Below are 20,527 nucleotides of genomic sequence, written 5' to 3'. Positions count from 1 at the left end.
ACCCCAATTGCTTAGGGGCGGCCAGGTGGCTCAGTGAGTAAGAGCACTGGCTCCAGTGTCGGGATGACCTGGGGATCAAATCCGGGCTCACTCAGATACTCAGCACCACACCCAAATATAACTGGCTGTGTAACCTTGAGCAAGTTGCTTAACCCCAATTGCTTTAAAAAAATTAAAAAAAGAAAGTTCTTTGTAAATTTTAAGGACCAAATCAAAGTTTCCATACTTCATTTCCCTTTCTTATGGTCATTGTGGAAAGAGAGTATTTGTCCTTCATTCTCCAAGAGGACCATAACATCAGGAAGATGATGCCATGGCTTGCAATTGAATTGGATTTAAGAGGGCTGTGCAAAGTCACCAGCCTCACTTTTTCCTCCGGAGTCATATGGGTCTAGTGGTCAGATATACATCAGGATGACTAGAGATGATCCCCATAGAAAGAGAAGGCTCACCTCAAAGGATCCTCTCATTTACTACTGCAAAGAAAGTGAGAGGTCATATATTCAAATCCACTAGTTTCATTTATTCTTTCTTTTTATGAGGTCTGGAGACAGGGAAGTCATTGAAGAGAATTGTGTCAGGGCAACACAATTAATAAACATGAATTGATCTTAATAAATTATACCAAGTAGATCTCTGACAGTTAGTTTAGTAGTGGGATATGTTTTAGTTTTGGATTACTCCTATGGCAAGGGTTCTTAACTGGGGGCCCACGAACTTAATTTTTTTTTTAACAATTGTATTTTAATAAAATTATTTTCTTCGGTAATTCTATGTATTTTACTTTAGGCATTTAAAAACATGATGCTGAGGAGTCATTAGGTTTCACCAGCCAAAAGGGTCTACAACACAGAAAAGGTTAAGAACTCTTGCTTCCAGGGAAAAGAAATCATAAGGAACTTATCAAAGTTGAACTATTAACATTCCTACATGGAAAAACAGTAATTGTAACTTACGAAACTTTTCTCAGTAGTTGAAGGGATTAGAAACATATATGGGCGAATGAATACATATGTGAATGTGTGTATATATATATATATATATATATATATATATATATATGTTTACAGGTATACATAGAGGGCACAGGACCAATTTAACAGGAAGGGATGATACTTAAAAGGTGAAGTTAAGAGGTGAGAGGAATATAATGAGAGGAGATGGGGAGAGACAGATTGGGGTAAACTATCTCATACAGAAGAGGCAAGGGAAAATGGTTACAATGGAGGGGAAGAATAGAAAGGCAAAAGGGAATGGGTCAACCTTATTCCCATTGAATCTGGCTTGAGGAGAGAGTGAAATACACACTAAATAGGGTATCTCACCCTCCAGGAGAATAGAGGGGGAAGGGGATGAGAGGGGGGATGATGGAAGGGAGGGCAGGCTGAGGGGGAGGGAAGTTGGAAGCACCTACTTTTGAAAAGGGATGGGATCAAAGTAGAGAATAGAACAAGTGGGAGGTGGGATAGGAGCGAGGGAAATATAGTCAGTCTTTTACAACATATCTACTATGTAATTGTTTTGCATTAGCCATACAAGTACAACCTATACTGAACTGCTTATCTTCCCAGTAAGGGTGAGTGACAAGGAAGGAAGGGAATGAATCTGGAATTGAAAGCTTTAAAATCAAATATTCATATATATATATATATGTGTGTGTGTGTGTGTGTGTGTGTGTATACTATTATTAATACCATCTTACATGTAATTGGGAAATAAGATATACAGGCACTGAGGCATAGAGATCCACTGGAAAAGTCAAAAAGGGTATGGGAGAAAATATGGGAGAGAGCAGATTGGAGGAGGGGATATCCTGTGGGACTGCTATTTTGGGGCGGTGGGTAGGGGAAAAACGGAGAGAAAATTTGCAACTCAAAATCTGGTGGAAACGAATGATGTAAATCAGAAGTTAATAAAACATTAATATATATATGTATATATATATATTTAGAGCAAATAAAATAATAATTGTAAAACAAATAAAAAAAAGAACTCTTGCTTCACAGAATAGCTACTTACCCAGAAGAACATCCCTTTCCTCTTTTTCCATTCACACAGATTTTCAAGCATAGAAAACAAAAGTTTAAAACTATTTACACAGAATACTCATTCTCATTTCTCTCTAGGGTGTTTTCTGGAATTTCTCTATAATACCATCTCTTCATCCTAGAAGTTCATACATTGGCTTTACCCTCTGCCACAGTGATTTCTCCTTCTAATTGAATAGCTCCTCCTAGAACCTCCATTTAATAAGGATGCCTAGGATAGCCAGGTCTCATTCTTCTCCAGGATGCACTACAGATGTTCAGTACTATGCTCTCATGCCAGGTAACTCGGTCTTTTCATCTCCCTTTTATATGTTGCCTTCCTCATTAGACTATAAGCTCCTTCAGGGTAGAGATTTTTGCTTATACTTATTTTATAGTATATTTATATTATATAATATGTAATAATAAAATTATAATATAGTTTATATTTACATATGACAGCACATAGCAATGTGTGGCACATTAATAAGTTTTTTGCCTTTTTAAAATTTATTTTTTTAATAAGTTTTTTTTAAAGTTTCTGTTGTGGTTTAAACCAAAGGATGCCAAAAACTATTGAGGTGGGGGCTCTGCCCACCCAAAAACTGTTGTGGTTTCATGATGTGTTGTGGTGAAACTGTCTCAAAGAATTCAGAGTCAGACCACCTCTAATCCAAGTATAGGCATTTATTGAGATTGATGCCTCTCATGAAGCAGGCTAAGTTCCAAGAGGAACCAGAAACTTAAGAGAAAGGAAGAGGAATTTTTATAGGATAAAGATGGAATTACATAATCAAAATTTACAGAGAATAGAGGAATGTGATTAATATTAAAAAGGCAGGAGGAGTTTGTTAAGGGATTAGGTAATTTAAAAATTTAAAAAATTAGGTCCTATCTATGGCTCAGTGGTTAAATATTCTGGTCATGCTGCCCTCCGATTGGCTAGCAATTGTGGTCCTGTCTGGTCAAGATAGATAGTTAGGTATAGTGGTCCTGTCCTGGGTTAGATGGATGATGTGATTGTGACTGACTACAAGAATACATGTCTTTCTGTGGAAATGGGTCTGGGGGCAGTGACTAGGTAGAGGCAGTAACTGGGTTCCCATCACACGGACACACCTGCTGTTTCTGTGGGAACTAAGAGTTCATAGACACACCTGATGTTCCAATGAGCAGTGAGGCATATGTGAAAATGTTTGAACACTGGAGGGGGGAGCTAGATAAGTACAGTGGGTCTGCTGTTCAGTGGGGCTGGGTCTATAGTAAAGTTGGAATATTGGGCTGGGGGCAGCTTTATTAGGATTCCACCAGTTTTCATTTATTTTACTTTTAATTTATGGGATAAAACAAACATTTCCAGAACATAGTATAATAAGAAAAATATGATTGCATAAGAAACAATTATGCACAAATCTATTATGTACAACTTGCTATTCTATTTAAATACATAATAAAGTTATCATGCAAATTTTTCCCTTCCCCCATCCCTAAAGATGGCTACCATTAGACGCAACTATGTATAAATTATGTGTGTGTGTGTGTATGTAAAATCATTCTATTTATCAGTTCTTTCTCTGGATACAGATATCTTCTTTCATATGTCCTTTGTAGTTAATCTGGGTATTTATAATAGTCAAAATGACTTATTTGCTCAAAATTATTTTTAAAACAATGTTGCTGTTACCAACAAGCGTTTTGCACTTTCGTGCAAGTCTATTCATTTTTTCTACAATCAAGGAGCTCATCAAGTCTTTCCATGTTTTTCTAAGATCATTGAGCTCATCATTTCTTATATGACTTTGCTGTCAAAGTAATCTTCCTTAAGTACAGGTCTGACCATACCACTCCTCCTCCACCTCTAATGTCTTCCTATTGTTTGTAGGATCAAATATAAAATCTTCTATTTGGCTTTGAAAGTCTTCATAACCTGGGCCCTTCCTCCCTTTCTATTCTTCTTTCAGCTTCTATTCTTCTACATACTCTGAAAACTGGTGACATTGGCCTCCTTAATACTGCTAGCATAAGACAATGGATTTCCCAAATCCAGGCATTTTCAAAGACTGTTTCCTGTGACTCAAATATTTCCTCTTCCTTTTTGACAGTTACTGGCTACCCTGGTTTCCTTAAATCCCATCTAAAATCTTTTCTTCTACAAGAAACCTTTCCCAATGCCCTTTAATGCTAGCACTTTTCCTCCAAGATATCCCCATTTATCTTGTATATATCTTGTTTATGCACAGTTATTTGCATGCTGTCTTCACAATGAGACTGTCAACTCCTTGGGAACAGGAACTATTTTTTGTCTTTCTTTGTATTCCTGTGCTTACCACAGTTCCTAGCATATAATATGTGTTAATAAATGTTTATTGATCAACTAATGTGCTCACACCTGTTCCTTCATGCCAGTTGGTAAAATTCCTAATGTTATAAATTATCTTCAAAGTTACATTTAGAAAAAAAAGCCATACTTGGCACTAAATTGACAAAAGAAAAGTAGGAAGTGTACTGCTAAGTGAACTAAGAGAACCATCTAAATACTATTTCCCAAAAAATGCTCTTTAAAATGTGTACTTTTTTCAAATGCTCTTTTACCCTTTTTAAAGGTACATGGAGTAGAAAAAGAATATTAATGTGAGAATTCTCATTGTCCTCCAAACTTTTTTGATCATAAGTCCTATTAATAAAACTGAGCATGTGATATTTTGATACTTGGTTTCAATATCTGTCATAGCTGGAAAATACAAGTCAAAGAGATATAGCTCTCAGCAGATGTGTAGCATTAACTGCAACTAACTCTTGATTCTTATTTTTCAAACCCATCTACAAATTATGCAGTTTTAAAAAATATGGTTAGTTAATTTCTGTCATCCCTGATGTTGATATTAATTGTAAAAATCTAAAAGTTATATTTTATATTTTAACAAATATATTAGAAAATTTTCAAACAAGTCAGAAATTTATGTTTGCAGATTTTTAATGTGTGTAAATATGAGTTAGGTTTTTAAAAAAAATAAGCAGCATATAGATTTTTGGAAACAAAATTTCATAAATATTTCCAAACATCTAATTCTAAAGTGCTTTCTACATTGCATGAGTATCTTTCAAAAAACAGATACTCTCTCACTCATTCTTAAAATATCTCCTTTGTTTAATATCCAAAGCATATAGGGAACACAAATATGTGGAACCCCAATCATTCACCAATGTATGAATGGATAAAGGATATGAACATAAAGGATATGAAATGGTTTTTAAAAGAAGAGTTGCAAACTATTAACAACTACATGAAAAATTGTTCTCAAATTATTAAGAGACATGCAAATCAAAGTAACTCTGAGGGCTCACCTCATGGTCAGCAAATGGGCAAATGATGACAAAAAGTGGGAAAAGTCAGTGTTCGAGGCGTATCTGTTAGACTGGCTAAGATGACAAAACAGGAAAATGATAAATGCTGGAGAGGATGTGGACAAATTGGAACACTAATGCATTATTGGTGGAGTTGTGAACTGATCCAACCATTCTGGAGAGCAATTGGAAACTATGCCCAAAGGGCTATAAATAAACGCAGACCCTTTGACCCAACAATACCACCTCTAGGGTTGTATCCCAAAGAGATCATAGAAGTGGGAAGAGGACCCTTATGTGCAAAAATATTTATGGCAACTCTTTTTGTGGCAGCAAAGAATTGGAAATCAAGGGGATGCCCATCAATTGGGGAATGGCTGAACAAGTTGTGGTATATGAATGTAATGGAATACTATCATGCTAAGAAATGAGGAGCAGACAGACTTCATAACCTGGAGAGACTTATATAAACTGATGTTGAGTGAGAAGAGCAGAACCAGGAGAAATTTATACACAATTACAGACACAATGTATGTGTGATGACTACCTTTGATAGACTGGGCTCCTCTCAGCAATGTAAGGTTATATGACTACTCCAAAAGACTCATGATGGAAAGAGATATCCACACCCAGAGAAAGAACTAGAGTCTGAATGCAGACTGAAGCAAACTACTTGCTCTTTCTCTTTTTCTTGTTTTGTTTTGTTTCCTCTTACCCATTGTTCATTCCATTGGTTATAATCCTTTACAACCTGACTAATGTTTAATGTGAAGGTATTTGTAGATCCTATATTTGATTGCATGCTGCCAAGGTAAGGTGGGGAGAGGAAGGGGGAGAAAATTTGTAACTCAAGGGATTGTGGAACTGAATGTTGTAAACTAAAAGTAAGTAAATAAATAAATTTAAAAAAAAGAAAACAAAGGTACACTAATGCATATTTGGTGGAGGTGCAAATTAGTTCAAAAATTTTGCAAAGCAATTTAGAAGTGTGCTAAGATAGTGACTGAAATGTCCATCCTCTTTGATGTAGAGTCAAAGTAAAAAAATAGAAAGATTGGTATTATCCCCAAATACTTATAGAAAAATTTTTTATAGCAAAAAAGAACTACAAGGAAATAGATGCTCATTGACTAGGGAATGACTAAACAGATTGTGGTGCATGAATATGTAAAATAAGAAACAATTAATATGAATATAGGAAGGCACAGAGAGATTAAAAGAACTGACTTTCATCCATCCTCAAACCTTCTATAGCTCCCCCTGCTCTTTCAGCTTAAACCTTCCTCATATTTTACATTAAAAATTGAGACCATTTATCATAAGTTCCCTCTCTTCCCCTCACTGTGCTAAAATAATGGACAAGGTCCTGAAGTTGAGAAGACTTGAGTTCAAATCTCCCCCTCCAGGATAAAACCTAAAACCCTCATTTAGGGTTCAAAGCCCTTCTTTTGTTTATTTTTAATATCATTATTATTTAAAATTTTAAGTTTGAAATTCTCTCCCTCCTTATCACCCCTCCCCCATCGATTGGGGAATCAAGAAATATGATGCCCATTGTACATGTAAAGTCATGCAAAACTTATTTCCCCATTAGTCTTATTGGTGTAAAAAAGGAAGAAAATTAAAGTGACAAACATATATTTCAATCTGCCTCCAGAATTCATCAGTTCTTTTTCTGCATTGTCTTGATCAGAGTAGCTAAGTCACAGTTGATCAGTATTACAATATTTCTGTTACTGTCTATAATGCTTTCCTAGTTTTGTTCACATCACTTTGCATCACTTCATATAAGTCTTCCCAGATTTTTCTGAAACCATCCTCCTTGTCATTTCTTATAACACAATAATATTCTATCACAATCATATGTTCAACCATTCCCCAATTGATGGGTATCCCTTCAATTTCCAATTCTTTGCCACCACAAAAAGAGCTGCTATAAATATTTTTTTTTGTACTTATAGGTAGGCTCTTTTCTTTTGATCTCTTTGGGATATAGATCCAGTACTGATATTACTGTTCCATAGAGTATGCAAAGTTATATAGCCCTTTGGACATAATCCTATTCTTACCTTTCCAGTTTTCTTACATCTTACACCCTCCTCTCCCCCAGGTTCTTCCAATGAGAAAATCCACATCCTGACTCCAGGCATTTTCACTGTTGTTCCTCATGCCTGAAATTCTTTTCCTCTTCCTTTATGCCTTCTGGCTTCCCTCAAGACCCAGATAAAATCCCACCTAATACTGAAAAGATAGATTAAGGTTTTTTTTTGTTGTTTTCCCTCTTAATATCTCTTAAGTAGCAAGAATTTATCAAAGAAAAGGTCAGAAAATTCACAATATTTTCTTTTTTGCAAAAATAATTTTGCTGAAACATCTCAAAGTTCAAGGATTCTTTGAAGCATTTTCCAAAAGATAATTAGCAAAATTCTGAGAAATTGTGTGACCCTGGAAAGTTGCTTTACCGCTCAATGCTGTAGGAAACTCTGTGACTTACAGAGAGCTGACCCAAATTTATATGGGTCTTTTCTTCATGTGACAGTTTTCAATACTAATGAAATCACAAATGTGATCTTCCCCCCTTTTTATTTATTTTCTCCCCAATTGCATGCAAAAACAATGGTTCAACATTCATTAAAAAAAAATTTGGAGCTCCAAATTCTCTCCCTGTCTCTTCCCCCCTCATTGAGAAATCAAGAAATTTGATGTGTTATCCATGTGCCGTCATGCAAAACATATTTCTATATTCATCACATAATCAAAGAAAACACATTTCATCAGGAGCATTTGAAAGTCCTCTATTTCATTGATGATCCATTTTGTAATTAGGTTAAATCATCTCTGGGAAAATGGATTTGGTCCAGTTTACTGTTGACCCTTATGATTATCTCACCTATACCAAAACATATAGTTTGGGAGGAGGAAAGGAAAAAAAAACTTTCATCATGTACCTACTCTCTGCTAAATGATTTACAAATATCATCTTATTCTCACAACATCTTTGTAAGTTAGGTACTATTTTTTATCCTCATATTACAGTGGAGGAAACTGAAGTAGAAAAGGGTTAAATTACTTTCCTAGAGTCCAATAGTTAATAAGTATCTGAGATTGGATTTAAACTCATTTGCAAATCTGATCCTATCAATCCTTGCTCCATTCAATAAAATTTGCTAACTGGATTTTAAAGTCTTTGACAACCTGTTTCCTGACTTTCCAGCTTTCCTATACTTTATTCCACTCCATTTACTTGTAATCCAATGATATTGGCCTTACTCTTCTTTGAACTTGATGATATTCTATCTCTTGATTCCAAGTGTTTCACTGAAGCAGCTAGGTAGCACAGTGGGTAAAGTGCCAGATCTGGAGTCACGAAGATCTGAATTTAAATCTGCCCTCAAATACTTTCTAGCTATGTGACTCTGGACAAGTCACTTAAGTTCTTTTTACCTGTTTCCTCATCTGCAAAATGAAGACAATAATAACACCTACCTCCCAGGCTTGCTGTGAGGATCAAATGATATAATAATTGTAAAGCACTGGGCACAGTATCTGGCAAATAGTGTTATATAGTTTGAAGCATACTTTTTTCTATACTTTTTTTCTTGAAAGTTTTTGTTGATGTTTTCTTTCACAACATGACTCTTATGGATATGCTTTGCATGACTACACATGTATAATCTATATTGAATTGCATGCCTACTTGATAAGGGGGGGTGGAGAGGAGGGAGAGAATTTGGAATTCAAAGTTTTAAAAATAAACGTTAAAAATTGTTTTTACACATAACTGGGAAAAAATAAAATACTAAATCAATACCAAAAAAAAAAAAAAAAAAAGAAAAAAATGCTACTTTACTGACCAACTGCCAAGGGACCAATCTAGGAAATCTCCCCAGATGATACTCCTGAACATGCTAAAGTCATAGCACTGGAACCAGGAAAGAGATTGGGCATCTCCAAAGGTGACCTGAATATCAAATGAGATCCCAAAAGTATCCCAAGTATATCCCAAGTATGAGTGTCCAATCAATCTTTTAACCACTTGGCTTTTTTAAACTATTTAATGCATTTATACTATAGACTGTTAGACTTGATTCACAAGCTAATAATTGGTGCATGCCAAGGATTATCTCCAACACAAGGACTGTAATATTACCATTCTTTTTGTATATCAGGATTAGACTGTTCAGTGTCAGGTGACATACATGCCCACAAAATTACTGTGATTAGCTGATACCACAGATAGCATTTTGTAGGTTAAACCAAGACCTGTTGTTTCCTTAAACAGGGTGGTTTAATGCTGTGAGTCAAGTATTCTTTACTATTAAATAATAGGCATGTGGGTGCAATGATACCTGTATTCTATTCTTTATCTTTAGTTACTTCTAGGGTCAAATGTGGGTCTTCATTGCAAGCTCCCTTCTCTTGAAAAAAGGAAAGAATTTCCCTTTGCTTTAAGGGACACAGGACTATGGTTCCTAGGGAATTATATGATGTACTCTTGGCTGACTAATGCCATCTAGTTAGTGACTGTCAGAGGTTCCAACTATATTGAGATGTTATTATGGCAGTCCTATCATAGATGCACTTTTATGACTGACCATAATTATACTACCCTGGATCCTTCTTGTTTTGAATGCAAAAGGAAAAGAAAAACTCTTTTGTGTTCTCTCCAACTTGCAAGATCTGCTAGTCAATATGTATGCCACTGATCATCTAACTGGTTAAAGGAATATGAATGGGATACCCTAATGAAGGTAGAAAAAGATATTGTTGTGATCCATGAAAGTATCTGATTTATCATTATCCTGACTATGATTAATGTTGTGGAGCAGACCTGACTCAGACCATGATCAGGATTGAAATGAAATGAAAAATTTATAGGTAATCCAAAAGGCGGGGGGGTGAGGGGAGATAAATCTACTTAACAATATCATGGAAAGGATACTGAGCATATAGCATTTGTCCAGTCAAATACAGCCCTCCCATTTCCTTATACAAAAGTGTTTGATCAGAGGGGTGTGTTGAATGAAAAGTGTGTATTAGTTTGCAAAGTCTTAAGACACCCATCAAGTATGAAGGAAACTCTGAAATGACCTCATTATACCCTATTCTAGGGATTCTTAATGTCTTTTGGGCCATGTCAGTCTAATGATTCTTTTTTTTTTAAAGCAATCGGGGTTAAGTGACTTGCTCAAGGTTACATGGTCAGTTATTTCTGGGTGTCTACTTATTTCTGCTAAGTATCTGAGCCCAGATTTGATTCAGGTCATCCTGACACTGGAGCTGGTGCTCTTACTCGCTGAGCCACCTGGCCGCCCTTCAGTCTAATGATTCTTAATGTCTCTTGGGTCATTGGCAGTCTAGTGAAGTCTGTGAAGTCCTTTTCAGGAGAACATTTTTAAATGCACAAACTAAAATGTATAGGATTACAATAGAAAATAATTATACGGAAATTCAGTTATCAAAATATTTGTAATGATCTGTTCACAGTAGCAGATAACCTAGTAGAAACTGCTGCTACCACAGCTGTAATGTCATCCACCTAAACACATGGGGTTGTTTTTTTTTTTTGCAAGAACATCAGTATATGACTAACTTTCAACATTATTGAGCTTGCTGTTCTATTCCTAGTATGAAAGTGGTTTTACATTACAAATAAAAATGAAATCTTGCTAGGCATTCTTGGGCACTGACACAGAGTATGGTCCATGAAAGCAAGTCAGCAGGTGGAAAGAACAAGATCTATTCTGAGGACTCAGATACTTCCATTGATTCCAGGTTTCCTTTTATGTATCCATCATATACTTATAATTCATAATTAGCTGAACACATCAGGCAAGCAGTAGACTATCTTGAGAGACATTTTCCCCCGTCAGTATTTGTTCTGAATATTATGACCTTCCTCATGGTTTATTATGAATATTGTAACCTTTCTAATGTTTCAAGGTACTACTAATATATGAATTTCTACTTGTAGGAATCAAATCAACAGAAATTTATTAAGTGTTTGCTATGTATCGGGCACTGTTTTAAGTACTAGGGATAGGAAGAAAGAGAGCAAAATAGTCCTTGACATCAAGGCTCTTATATTCTAATGGAGGAGGTAATATGAAAACCGTTATGTACATACAAGATCTATATGGGGTAAATCAGAGGTAATCTGAAAGAGACGGCACTAGCATAAAGGTACTACAAAAAACTTGTTGCAGAAAATGAGATGTTAGATGAGACTTGAAGGAAACCAGGGAAGCTGGATGTTGGTTGAGAGGAGAAAGGGGAAGTGTCATGGAAGTAGTCAATGAACACATAGCTGAGAAGTGGTTTTGTTATGTTTTGATGACCTTAAAAGTTAACTCACATTATCAGGGCACAGAGCAGAAGTAGAAGACTATACAAACAAGCAGGAAGGGGTGGAGAAATAGACAAAAATCTGAATTTGTCAAAGGTGGGAAGAATATACTCTACAAAGTTGGATCCAAATATAAATTTCATTTAACAGGGAAGTAGTAGAAGGAACAGAGGAGATGGAAGAGTAGGGAATAAAAAGGAAAGTAGATCAAAAGAGGGATTAGTCCTAAACAAACCAAATTCAAATTACTGAGGATGGATCAAGAAGAACATAAGAACCTGTGATTGGGTTGTGAATGAGGTGAAGAGAAGAGGGTAGAGGAATAGAAGCAGATGGCAGTAAGCTTATAATGATAGTTCTAAAAACATTTCTTCTCTTTCACTACCTTTTTTAAAAAATAAAGATAGGACTAGAAACAAAGAAAATATATAAAACAATAGGATAGAGAGAAACACATAATTAATGACTATGATTGTGAATGTAAGTGGGGTGAATTCACTCATAAAACGACAGGATAGCATAATGGATTAAGAAGTAGGTTCAACAATATTTCATTTACAAGAAACTTGAAAAATAAAAGATTGACAGGGAGTTAAAATAAGTGGCTAGAAGTGAAATCTCTTATGCTTCAGCTGAAGTAAAAAAGGAAGGAGTATCAATAATGATCAAAGGCAATGTAACATAAAATAGGTTTTAATTAAAAGAGATAGAGGTAGAAACCATGTTTTTTTTTAATGTACATTTAAATCAGAGGTGTCAAACATGCAACCCATGTGCTACATGAGGCCCACAACTCTGCTGACTGATACCCAAACAGATTAATATGTAACTAGGAAATATTTTCAAAATAAATAAAAGATACAATAAAACATACATAATATTAAAATTTAAAACTAAATTAACATGTGGCCCTTAGGCATCTCTATGTATGGTTTAGTGGCTCCCATTTCAATTTGAATTTTATACCATGAATCAATGGCATATTTTTTTTTTGCTTTTTTTTTTTTTGGAGGGGTGAAGGTAGGGGAATTGGGGTTAAATGACTTGCCCAAAGTTACATGCCTAGTTTTTTATGTTAAGTGTCTGAGGCCAGATTTGAACTCAGATCCTCCTGACTCCAGGGACTGTGCTCTATTCACTGTGCCACCTAGCCACCCCTGAATCAATGGCATTTTAATGGCATTTTAAGACACAAATACACCAAATGGCATAGAATCAAAACACTTAAAAAGATAATCCCTATGCTTCCTGGTGTTTTTGACAGGATTGCATGCATTATCAGAAGTTTTTCTGTATGTGTTGAAATAATTACATGCTTTTTGTGATTTTTTTGGCAATATGGTCAATTATGATCATAATTTTCCCAATATTGAACCAGTCCTGCATTTCTGATATAAATCCAGCATGGAAAATGTATGACCTTTCAGATATATTGCTATATTTGCTTTTTGTTAGAATTTTATTAAAAATTTTTGCATAAATATTCATTAGGATAATTGATCTATGGTTTATTTTTCTATTTTGACTTTATATACATAGAAGGAATTTTGTAGGACTCCTTCTTTAACTATTTTTTCAAAGTTTGCCTGTTCCCATTCAAGAGTCTCTGGTAGTCTATTATATCAAACTTTTCTAATATTCTATTCAACACCTTAATTTCTTTCTTCTTTATTTTAGAATTAGATTTATCTAGGTCCGAGAGATGGTAAATTGAAGTCCCCTTTTATTACTATTCTCCTCCTGTAACTCATTTCATTTTTCCTTGAAGAATTTTGATGCTATGCCATTTGCTGCATATAATGAGTACTGATATTAATTTATTGTCTATGGTGCCTTTTAGCAAAATCTGATTTCCCTAATTATCTCTTTTAATTAAGGCTATTTTTGCTGCTGTTTATCTGAGATCATGATCGCTATCTTTACCTTTTTTACTGTAGCTGAAGTGTAAGTCCCTTATTTTAAGTCATGTCTGAATCATTTCTTTTTCCTGTAAGTCGATATTGAATTCCAGTTTCTGCTATTCAGTATTCTGCTATTCCTTTCCATTTTATGGGTAAGTTCTTCCCATTCACACTCAGTAATGATTGGTTTGTTTTTTTTTGAGGGGCAATTGGGATTAAGTGACTTGCCCAAGGTCACATGACTAGTGTTTCGTGTCTAAGGCTGAATTTGAACTCAGGTCCTCTTGACTCCAGGGCCAGTGTGCCACTTAGCCACCCCTCAGTAATGATTGTTAACTGTATATCTTCCTCCATCCTGTTTTTTCACACTTTTCCTTCTCTTTACCCTCCCACCTCTCTTTAAGATTCTGTTTTGCTTCTAATATCTCCCTTAATTTATACTTCTTCTTATTCCTCTCCTTTCCCTTAACCTCTCTCATATTTCCCTGTAGGGTAAGATCTATTTCTATATCCAGTTGTATGAGTATATATGTACACTTTTCCTTACCTCAACCAGTTCAGGTGAGAGAGAGTAAAGTTCAAGTGCTGCTTGCTGCCCCCCTTGCCCTCTCCTTGTTATAGAAAATCCTCCTTGTGCACCCAATTTATTTCAGATAATTTCCTCCATTATTCTTTTCCCTTCCCCCTCTCTCTCAGGGCATTCCTCTTTCTACCATTTCTAGTCTTCTTTTGAGATGATCTAAATATAGTAGAATCACACCCAAGTCATCTTAAAATCCCTCTATGAGCATTCATGATCATAAAGTTTTTAATGATTACATGTATCATCTTTCCGCATAAAAATGTAAGCAATTTGACCTTGCTTAGTCCCTTACTATTTCTCACTCATGCTTACTTTTTTATGCTTCTGTTGACCCCTGTGATTATACATTAAAATTTTCTACTCAGTTTTTTCTTATTAGGCATGCTTTATTTTATTAGGAATCCATTTTCCCCTCTGTAGGATTATACTCAGTTTTGCTGGGTATGCTATCCTTGGTTGTAAACCTACCGTGTTTCCCCGATAATAAGACCTATCCCGAAAATAAGCCCTCCCCATTACTGTGTAAGATTCCTCTAAAATAAGCCCTCCCCTGAAAATAAGCCCTCTTGAGATTGCTACTGTAGTGAAGGTGATCCCCTGCGCTACACGCTACATTACGGTACCCTCTGTATGCACCGTCCCCCCCCCCCAGTGAAACACACGCCGCGCTCCGAGCTGCATCCAATCAGAGCTGCAGCAGTGAGTGCATCATCCTGTTCTTCCCCAGTGATTTGCTTGCTGGCACCATTGAGAGCAGTGCCGCAGAGGAGAGCTGAGGCAGGACAACATAAGCCCTCCCCTGAAAATAAGCCCTCTGGTGTTTTTCTTTCCAAAAAAAATAATAAGACAGTGTCTTATTATCGGGGAAACAAGGTAGATCCTTTCCCTTCTGGATTATCACCTCCCATGCTTTTTGCTCTTACGGATAGTAGCTGATAAATTTTGTGTGATCTTGATTGTGTCTCTTTTATACTTGATTTTTTTCTTTCTGGCTACTCTTGCTGTATTCTCCCCTGCCCCCTCCCCCTTGGTCTGGGAGCTCTGGACTTTGACTGTAATTTTCCTGGGAGTTTTCATTTTGCAGTTTCTTTTGATAGGTGACCAGTGGATTCTTTCAATTCCTTCTTAGCCCTTTGCTTCTTAGCTATTTGGGCAGTTTTCTTTAATCATATTTTGAAATATGATGTCTAGGTTCTTTTTTTTTATTCATGGTTTTCAGGTAGTCCAATGATTCTTAAGTTATCTCTTCTCAATTTGTTTTCCAAGCTAGTTGTTTTTCCTATTTTATTCTTTATTTTTCAGATTTTGCCCTTGTTTGATTATTTCTTAATGTCTTATGAAGTCATATGTTTCCATGTGACCAATTGATTATTAGGGAAACTGGTATATAGTTTTCTTTCTCTGTTTTTGCTGTCTCGTTTAAGGATCAAAACCATATCTGTATTATGGAAGGAATTTGGTAGGATTCCATTTTTATCTTTTTCTTCAAAATAGTTTGTATAGCATTGGAAGTATTAGTTTTTTAAATGTTTGTGAGAATTCACTTGCAAATCCCTCTGGTCATGGGACTTTTTTCTTAAGGAGCTCATTGATATCTTGTTCAATATCTTTTTTCTAAAATAGGGTTATTTAATTATTCTATTTCCTCTTCTGTTATTCTGAGCAATTTATATTTTTGCAAATATTCATCCATTTTACTTTGACATTTATTGGCATGTAATTAGGCAAATTAACTCCTAATCATTATTTTAGTTTTCTCTCCCTTGATGGTGCATTAACCTTTTTCATTTTTGATGCTGGAAATCTTTTTTTTCTTTCTATAAATTAAGTTAACCAATAGTTGACCTATTTTTTTTGTTTGTTTTCATAAAACCAGCTCCTAATTTTATCCATTAGTTAAGTTGTTTTTTACTTTCAATTTTATTAATCACTCTTTTGATTTTGAAGATTTCTACTTTGATTGTTTTTTTTTGCTTTTTGGAGGGGGGAGGTCAGGGCAATTGGGGTTAAGTGACTTACCCAAGATCACACAGCTAGTAAGTGTTAAGTGTTTTAGGGCAGATTTGAATTCAGGTTCTCCTGACTCTAGGGCTGATGCTCTTTTCACTGTGCCACCTAGCTGCCCCTACTTTGATGTTTAATTGGGGATTTTAAATTTGTTCTTTCTTTAGTTCTTTTTAGTTGCATGCCCAATTCATTGATCTGCTTTTTTTCTCTTTATTGATGTAAGCATTTAGAGAGAGAAAATTTCCCCTAAGTACTACTTTGGTTCCAACCCACAAAGTTTGGCATGTTTCATTATTATCATTATCTTTAATAAAATTCTTGATTGTTTCTATGATTGGCTCTTTGACCCCATTCCTCAGGATTAGATTATATAATTTCTAATCGCTTTTTAATTTATGCTTCCAAGGTTCTTTATTGAATGTAATTTTTATTGCATTATGGTCTGAATTTAAGGGTGCACTTGTGAGGTTTTTCATCCTAATACATGGTCAATTTTTGTGAAGGTGCCATTTACAACTGAGAAAAAGGTATTCTCCTTTTAATTTCCACTCAATTTTCTCCCGAAGTCCATCATAACTAACTTTTCTTAAATTCTGGTCATCTTTCTATCTATTTTATGGTTACATTTATTTATTTCTGTGAAGGGTAAGCAAAGATCCCCTGCTAATGTAGTTTTACTATCTATCTCCTCTTGCAAGTTATTTAACTTTTCCTTTAAGAATGCAAATGCTCTTCCATTTGGTACACATATTTTAAATATTGATATCACTTTCTTCTCTATGGTATCTCTTTAGAAAAATTTAGTTTCCCTGCTCATCTCTTTTAATTAGGTCTAGTTTTGCTTTTGCTTCTGAAATCGTCATTGCTACCCCTGCTTTTTTAACTTCAGTCAAACCATAATAGATTCTGCTCCAGCCCCTAATTTTTAATTCTTTCTGTGTCTTTCCATTTCAAGTGCAGTTCTTGTAAAAAAATTTTTTTTTGTTGGATTTTGGTTTCTAATTCATCCTGCTATCCAATTACCTTAACCCTTTCCCCTCCTACTTCCTTGTTAGGTAAACTAGATTTCTCTACCCAACTGAATGTGCATCTATATTCTTCCCTTTTTGAACCAGTATAGAAAAGAACAAGATTTAAGCATTGTCAAACTATCACTTCCATATTCTCCTCCACTGTACAAACTTTACCCCTTTTATGCCTCTTTTATGTGAGATAATTTTATCAATTCTTCCTCTCCCTTCCCCCCTTTTCCCAGTATATTCCTCTTTCTCATCCCTCCATTGAGTAATACATAAAAGATGAATTGTGGCGGAGGAAATCCCTACAGGGGATTTCTCTGTCCATTAACCCCCATCAGTCATGGAGGCTAGGATCAGAACTACTTTCTCAGAAGGGAAGTCTCTATCCAGCAGTTGAAAAGTCACTTTGAGAGTTCAAGGCTCAGTTCATGGAGCAGGGACACACATTCCAGGTAGTCATGGGACACTAAAGAGGGGAAGTAGCTTGAATGTGTAGACCTCTGGCAATAGAAAAGAGAGCTAGCCATGGACCTGTTGAGAGTTGTGGATAAAACCAGCAATGTCTTGGTTCAGTTTCAATGTTGGGATGAAATGAGGCACTTAGAAGTCACTGAATATTTAATAAAGGACGTTAAATTTTCCATAACACAGCACAAATATTCAATAACAATATAGTGGCCTTAGCTTCTCTATACACAGTCTCTTCTCCACATTGATCTTCATCTGCAAGTGTCTGGTCAATAAGTCATCAGGTAATTGAGCCTCTCTGATAGTCTAAGGTAATTACCAAGTCTGAGAGGCCCATACTAGAGGCATCTGGTACTTTTTACACCACTAGACCAGGAAGTTGCAAGAGAGAAGCTGGGGCTAAGTCAGGATAATGGCAATAAGGATTGAGCTGTAGATAGTACACGTAGGGAGCCTGTGTCCCACCCAATAGAGATTCTGTGCCCAGGAGAAAAAGGCTTTGGGGGCATAATAATAAAAGAGCAGTGAGTAGCCTGAGTGACTTACTATCATTATTCTCTAAGTTGTACTCTGTCTTCCCACAAAAAGTACATACATATGTAGGATAATATATCCCATATTTTGAGGGAATGGTTTTTACGTACTGTTTTTGCTCTGCCACCTCATCTTCACATTTACAGGAAGACTGTTAAGTGGCCATTCTCTAATGGGAGTTTTGAACTACAGTAGTATGAGTAGCTATCCATAGTGTTCTCTAGAACCTGAACTAACAGTCATCTTTGGGGAGACCCAATCCACAAGTTCAAGTTTAAATGCAAATTAGCATATAGCATCCAGAAGGGGTGCTACATAAGCAAAACAATGAACTGAAAATTGAGAGGAAACACTCATATGAGTAAGTTCCCTTGTAGGATTTGAGTCCTATAGTCAAAGCATAGCATCTGGCCAGTGGTTCCCAGTCTGTGAATGATAAATAATGGCAAGAAATTAAAAGAAATTACATAATATAAAGAAATTCACATACAAATCCAAAAGTGAATAAACATACTATTGATAGACTAAATAAATGTTTCCTACAAATGTTTTACATTTTCAAATGTATGTCGATGTTATTATGATTAATAAAACATTCATTTTTAAATATTACTGAATTCATAGTAGTTTTTTTCTGCATTATATATTCTTCAATTGGGGCAGCTAGGTAGCAGGGTGAATACAGTACTGAGCCTGGAATCATAAAGATTCGAGTTCAAAAACAGCCTCAGACACTTGTTATCTGTATGACTCTGGCCAAGTCACTGAACTCTGTTTGCTTCAGTTTCCTCATCTGTAAAATGAGTTGAAGAAGGAAATGCAAAGCACTCCAGTATCTTTTTAAAGAAAACCCTAAACGGGGTCACAAAGAGTCAGATATGAATGATTGAAACAACTGGACAGCAACAACAAATTCCTCAATCAACAGATACCAATATTAAAACTACTACCATGTGGTGTTTTAAAAAAAATTATGAGTTGAAAAAAGTTTGACGTTTGAAAGGTTTGTATGCTATCAAAATAGAACAAAGTCATCTAGAACTTACCACTGATCTCTTGTGAATGAAGTGATAAACCGGATTCCAGTAGGGAGTGAAGCCATTTACCACACAGCTAATTGCAAAGTTTAGGTCACAGAACAGAAAGTTTTAAAAAAAAATGGTGTCTACTTCTCAATCCAAGCTATTCCTTCTAATGTAGGGGTTGGAAAGTTTCTGTAAAAAATGTCCTGCTGAGTAAGCCTTCTTTCTGATATCTTGTTTCCCTTGTTCTCTCAGGTGATGGTTCTGCACTGCAAGAAGAGAATAAAAGGTTATGAAAAATCAGGCATTTTAATAGTAGTGCCTTTTGCTGCTGTGGGTGAACACAACAAATTTTGTTACTGTTTCCCACCTAATTGATACCTTTTTGATCCTCCAAATTGTCACAATTCAAGTTCCACTTCCAAAATGGCAGAAACACCCAATAATAATCCATCACAGCTCACAGAATTTTAGATTGAAACCACCATCTAATTTTTTTTCATGGTGTCCATATTACTCTATAAGGTCATGTATCAGAATCTGAAAATAAATTTTATTTAGGTATTTTTTTAAAAACTATACAATCTTACTTATTTAAGATTATAACCAGATGATTATTTTTGTTCTTTTTTAATTTAGTTTTTTAAATTTTTCCCCAATTACATGTAAAAACAATTTTTACCATTCATTTTTAAAATCGAGTTGCAAATTCTCTCCCTCTCTCTCCATACCCCTCATCAAGAAGGCAAGGAAAAAAAAAGAAAGAAAGAAAAGGGCAAGCAATTTGATATGTTATACATGTGTAGTCATACAAAACACATTTCCATATCGGTCATGTTGTAAAAGAACATGGACCAAATTAAAACCCCAAGAAAAAATAAAGTAAAAAAAAGTATGCTTCAATTTGTATTCACATACCACCAGTTCTTTCTCTGGGGCATTTGTCAAAGTCCTTCTGAGTTGTCTTAGGTCATTACATTGATGAGAATAGCTAAGTCATTCACAGTTTATCAACGTACAATATTGCCATTACTATGTACAATGTTTTCTTGGTTCTACTGATTTCACGTTGAATCTGTTCATGTAAATCCAGGTTTTTCTGAGAGTATCTAGCTCATCATTTCTTATAGCACAATAGTACTCCACAATCATATACCACAAATTGCTCAGCCATTCCCTGATTGATGGGTATTCCCTCAATTTTCCAGTTCTTTACTACCAGAAAAGAGCTGTGATAAATATCTGGATATAGTTCAAAATTTCTTTACATAGAGC

The 20,527-nt window shown here is 35.4% G+C and overlaps 1 protein-coding gene across 2 annotated transcripts in view; it reads right to left on the bottom strand.

The window, feature by feature from the left end:
• Positions 1 to 20,527, bottom strand: part of LOC138142405 (glucose-6-phosphate exchanger SLC37A1-like) — a 66,739-nt gene that overhangs the window by 34,355 nt on the left and 11,857 nt on the right. For both annotated transcript variants that reach the window (XM_069063482.1, XM_069063481.1), the window contains exon 2: positions 19,277 to 19,521. In XM_069063482.1, the coding sequence (XP_068919583.1) occupies positions 19,277 to 19,332 (56 nt within the window). In that variant the 5' untranslated portion in view covers positions 19,333 to 19,521. The remainder of the gene's footprint in view (positions 1 to 19,276; positions 19,522 to 20,527) is intronic.

Source organism: Petaurus breviceps, unplaced genomic scaffold, assembly GCF_028583685.1.
Source record: "Petaurus breviceps papuanus isolate PSGF00001 unplaced genomic scaffold, PetGlider_PUasm1.0 90574, whole genome shotgun sequence".
Classification (NCBI taxonomy): Eukaryota; Metazoa; Chordata; class Mammalia; order Diprotodontia; family Petauridae; genus Petaurus; species Petaurus breviceps.
Note: the sequence above shows the minus strand (reverse complement) of the source record. Positions and strands in the feature narration are given on the sequence as shown.